Raw genomic sequence first — 5325 nt, forward strand, 5'->3', positions numbered from 1 at the left:
TGTGAGAACAAGTATGCATAATTTAAATTGAATATAAATATAACAAACTATATACAAGTATAAAACGATAAAAACCATATACAAGCAAATCTTCCCAAAAGGCCGGCTTAAACATTATTATTATATGTTCACTCATTTGTCTTGTTTTCTTTTTTTCTTCTAGACCCAAATTATGTCTTGTTTTCTAAAGAGGTACTACAATACGTTAAAATTAGAAAGCATATGGAAAAACATCGTTCTCTCTAACATCATATATTATCGATTAGTAGGAAGCAAAGTTAGCTTAACCACATTAATATATTAATGTAAAGTATAGACTATAGGCTAGCTAGAAAAACGTACACATTAATTTTACTTTGAAATAAGAAAGTAAAAAAGATATGGCTGGAGCAGCTCTAGGAGAAAGAACATTGAAGGAAACACCAACATGGGCTGTGGCTGCCGTTTGTGCAGTGTTCATCATCATCTCTGTATTAATTGAATATGGAATTCATTCACTTGAAAAGGTAACTATATACTATTACTAAAAAAAGTTCAATTTAATAATATTGATTACTTCATCTTGATTTTGATTAACCATAGGATATTCAGATTACATACATTCATGATTGTCTGCAAGTCAAGTACAATTTTGATATGGTACAATCTAGACCTCAAAATCGATTCTACATTAGTATTTAATTTATAATTTTGCATATGACAGTGGTTTCACAAAAAACACAAGAAGGCCATGAGTGAAGCCTTGGAGAAAATAAAAGCAGGTAATTAAATAAAATTGGAGTTGGAGTTGAATTTGATAGATTTGAAAGTGTATAATCCCCTAAATGAATGAATGAATGAATGTAATTTTGCAGAATTAATGCTATTAGGATTCATATCCTTGTTACTTACATTTGGTACAAAATATATTGCAAAGATATGCATCCCAGTGAAGTTAGGTGATAGCATGCTTCCATGTAAGAAAGAGAGAGTGGAAGAAGATTCAAAAGATGATAGGAGGAGGTTACTTTCTTTTGATGATGATAATTTGGTATGGAGGAGAAGTTTGGCAGCAGCAGCTGGTGGTGATGACTATTGCTCAAATAAAGTGAGTCCAAAAATTTATCAATGTTTTAAAAATTGAGATTGGTGAGAGAGAGTGTGTGGGTCCAATCCAATTTATAATAAATCTGTGTGTTGTGGAAATGAAATCAGAATGAGGTGCCTTTAATATCTCAATCAGGGGTGCACCAATTGCATATATTTATATTCGTGCTGGCAGTTTTTCACATTTTCTACAGCGTCATGACTATGGTACTAGCCCGAGCAAAAGTGAGTTTCTTTTTTTTATCGATATAAGCATAAAAGTGAGTTTATTTTTTTAAGAATGAAAATGTGGAGTTTGGTGAACAGATGCAGAAATGGAAAGCTTGGGAAATGGAAACTTCCTCTGTGGAGTACCAATTTACACATGGTAATTAATTATTCCGATTTCAATATATGTGATGACTTGTATGTATGTCAATTTTAGACAACAAATAAATATCTTTAAATTTGGTGCAGATCCTGCAAGGTTCAGATTTGCGCATCAAACTACATTTGTGAAGCGTCACTCAGGCTGGTCTAGGAAGCCAGGAATACGATGGATAGTGAGTCCTCAATTTTTATTTTTAAAGCTTAGAAATATATATATATAATTCATTCCACCATTCTTTTTTTGTAAGGTGGCATTCTTCAGACAATTCTTTGCGTCTGTCAGTAAGGTGGATTACATGACTATGCGTCATGGATTTATTAATGTGAGTATCAATTCTTATATTATTATTTATTACTACTACACTATATATCTTTTTATTAATTGATCATGGAACAAACAAATGCAGGCACATTTTGCTCCAGATAGTAAATTTGACTTCCATAAATACATCAAAAGATCAATGGAGGACGATTTTAAAGTGGTTGTTGGTATAAGGTATATATTAATTGATCTAATGCAATCTTCAATCCTTTTTCTGTCCAACTTTCTTAACTAAGTAATTTGTCTTCTTCAGTATTCCATTATGGGCATTTGCGATTATCTTTCTGCTTATGAATGTTTACAGTAAGTAATTCCTCTCTCTAACTCGCACGTACTGAAATGTGTTTTTTAAGGTGGAATTTGAGTTTTTACTTCAATTTTTATAGGTTGGTACACACTCACTTGGTTGTCATTGGCGCCACTAGTGGTAATTAATTAAGTAATTTCATATATTATATATATAAATGAAAAATATAATAGTTGGTCCATGAATATGAATATGATTAAAATGTGTGCAATAATCCTATTGGCAATCTACAGATACTTCTATTAGTGGGGACTAAGCTTGAACTCATAATAATGGAAATGGCCCAAGAAATCCAAGATCGAACTACAATTGTAAGAGGTGTACCCGTTGTAGAGCCCAACAACAAGTATTTTTGGTTTAATCGACCCCATTGGATCATCTTCTTGATTCATTTTACCTTATTCCAGGTTATTTATATTATTAATATATCATTTCTTCTTATATAAATATAATATAATAACATAACTTATTGAAAATATTTATTTTTGGCAGAATGCTTTCCAAATAGCCTATTTCTTGTGGACGTGGGTAAGTAGCTACCTACCTAGCTTATACTATAATCTATATGTTTTTATTTTTAAAATTTTTGGTTTTACTAATTGAGAGGATTTGTATTTACACAATATTATTGAAAATGCAGTATGAGTTTACGATCACATCTTGCTTCCATGAAAACTTGCCACTAATAGTCACAAGGGTTGTCCTTGGGCTAGCCTTACAAGTCCTATGCAGTTACATAACGTTTCCTCTCTATGCACTAGTCACACAGGTACATTATTTCAAATTTACCATACCATCAAAATTAAATTAATTACGGTGCTACTATGATTTTGTTGAATTAGTTCTTTAAGAAACAATAAAAGAGGCTCACATGTATGTTGAATTTGTAGATGGGATCACACATGAAGAGAGGAATATTTGAGGAGCAAACAACAAAAGCACTTAAGAAATGGCAAAAGAGTGCAAGAGATAAGAGGAAGTTAAGGAAAGCAGGAGGAGGAGGATCAATAGATGTTCCTTCAGTGAGTGGAGAAACAACACCAAGTCAAGGAACATCACCTATGCACTTGCTTCACAAATTCAAACCTAGTAGCCACACAGACACAGATAGTGTTCTCTATTCTCCAAGATCATACCAATCTGATCAAACTGACTTTTCAGACACAGAGGGATCTACACACCGATTGAATCTGGATCAAATCATGTCACAACCACAACACAATCCACCAGGGAATCAATTAACTCATAATATTGATTTTTCCTTTGATAAGCCTTAACCTTAAACTTAATTAAGGATGGACTATTTTTACCAACTTGTGGCTTCAACTCAAACACAATTAAGATTAATGAATGTTGTGTTCAGAGTTTAATATATATGTTAAAAAGAATATGTTGTTAGTATTAATCATAATGAATAATAAAATTATATAGTTTTACGAATAGAGTCACAAAATTAATATAGATTCATTGAAAATTCAGCCAAATATCTCATATTTTTCTACGGTTATTTAAAATGTGATTTTTTTAAATTTCTTACTTAATTAGTTTAATAAATTTTAGGCTTTTTAGAGGGTCAAAAGGAACTTTTATTGATAGTTTTGTTTTAATATAGGACTAACAATCTCTTTGCACAAAGCTCATAGGAGGCATCTTTGCTACTAGATTTCTTATTCCAACGGTCGAAAAAATAGACATATAAAAATTTAAAGAATACACTATAGAAAATTCTAAAATCAAAGAAAAAATTACAACAGATATCTAGTGACAACTAAAAAATAATAATATTATGTAAAATATTTTTAAACACATAAATATTTTTTAACACTCTCTCATTTCAATGCACCCATACTCTTAAACATAAGTATTTGAATTACATTTCATAACACTCTAAAATAAGAATGTAAAAGAAAATAAAAAATAAATTTAAAATGTTTTATATCAATACATCTTATAATAAAAAAACTAGAGTTGTATATTTATAGTCATGCCCCGTCCATCTTCTTTTACAATGCTAAGAGATGTGTTATTATTTCAAACATGTATAATTTAAATCAGACTCTAACAACAATTTTATGGCTTGAGTTACACTTCTTGTAGGTGGTTTGTTAGATAATGTTATTATATATTAGTAGTAAGAGTGTTTTAGACATTTCTATTCTTTTATATATATACTCATTGTAACCCTATTAACTTAAGTTTGGTTCATTCTATGTTATGAAACTCTATAATGGTTGTCTCTCTTCTTCCTTTTTTCATTGTTAACATGGTATCAAAGAGTTTTGGTTGATTTTGGGATCTACTATAAAAAAGAAAGAGATTATTTTGATAGGAAAAGCAACCACCAAAAGAGAAAAGAGAAGAGTAATCATATTCCCGATTTTGTTAAATCAGTATCACAAAAACATCGATTGTGCATTCGTTAACCGTTGGATCGGGCTGATTCTTGGACATCAGGTTCGCAACATTAAGGTCTTCGTCTTCAACGTTCGGATCGGCGAAAAGATGTATGTAAGGGGAGAAATCGGACTCGCACAACACCAGATTATCATGTACAGAACTTTCGAATGTTAGTTCACCTTTTGTTTTGATGATTAGAGGGGGGTGTAGCTTCGAAGAAAAGGTTAGAATGACACAAAATGCGGGCTACACAGCTGTAATTGTCTATGACAATGAAGATGGTGGCGTCCTGGTTGCAATGGCAGGAAATTCTGCTGGTATAAGAATACATGTTGTATTTGTATCAAAAGCTTCGGGTTTGACTCTAGAAAGATCACAATTTGATGCTAATCATTATGACACTAAGATGAATGAACTGCTTGCCAGTGATGGGCAAGAATTCTTCGCCTCATATGATGAAGTCCATGATAGCTTTGATGCAATGGGGCTGCAAGAAAATCCTCTGCGAGGCATATATGCTTACGGTTTTGAGAGGCCTTCTGCAATCCAGCAAAGAGGAATTGTTCCTTTCTGCAAAGGTCTGGATGTGATTCAACAGGCTCAATCAGGAACTGGGAAGACAACAACATTTTGTTTTGGAATTTTGCAGTAGCTCGATTACAGATTGGTTCAGTGTCAGGTTTTGGCCCTTACGAGGGAGCTAGCTCAACAAATTGAGAAGGTTATGCGAGCTCTTGGCGATTTCCTTAGTGTTAAGGTTCATGCTTGTGTTGGTGGGACAAGTGTTCGTGAGGATCAACGCATTATCCCTGCTGCTTGTTTGTTATGATCAGTATTAAGGAGT

The 5325-nt window shown here is 32.4% G+C and overlaps 2 protein-coding genes across 2 annotated transcripts; both read left to right on the forward strand.

Moving 5' to 3' along the window:
• Positions 1 to 370: 370 nt before the first annotated feature.
• Positions 371 to 3479, forward strand: LOC101504273 (MLO protein homolog 1-like). Its single transcript, XM_004500787.3, has 14 exons — positions 371 to 506; positions 704 to 761; positions 855 to 1087; positions 1195 to 1311; positions 1393 to 1453; positions 1543 to 1628; positions 1704 to 1778; positions 1863 to 1951; positions 2031 to 2080; positions 2164 to 2204; positions 2318 to 2491; positions 2577 to 2612; positions 2725 to 2853; positions 2975 to 3479. Exons 1-14 carry the CDS (start codon positions 381 to 383, stop codon positions 3359 to 3361), a joined length of 1662 nt encoding a protein of 553 aa, XP_004500844.1. The 5' UTR covers positions 371 to 380; the 3' UTR covers positions 3362 to 3479.
• Positions 3480 to 4710: 1231 nt separating this feature from the next.
• On the forward strand, positions 4711 to 5310 carry LOC101507823 (eukaryotic initiation factor 4A-13-like). Its single transcript, XM_027334277.2, has 2 exons — positions 4711 to 5079; positions 5161 to 5310. The coding sequence occupies exons 1-2, from the start codon at positions 4711 to 4713 to the stop codon at positions 5308 to 5310; spliced, it is 519 nt and encodes a 172-aa protein (XP_027190078.2).
• Positions 5311 to 5325: the final 15 nt, after the last annotated feature.

Source organism: Cicer arietinum, chromosome 5 (assembly GCF_000331145.2).
Source record: "Cicer arietinum cultivar CDC Frontier isolate Library 1 chromosome 5, Cicar.CDCFrontier_v2.0, whole genome shotgun sequence".
Lineage (NCBI taxonomy): Eukaryota > Viridiplantae > Streptophyta > Magnoliopsida > Fabales > Fabaceae > Cicer > Cicer arietinum.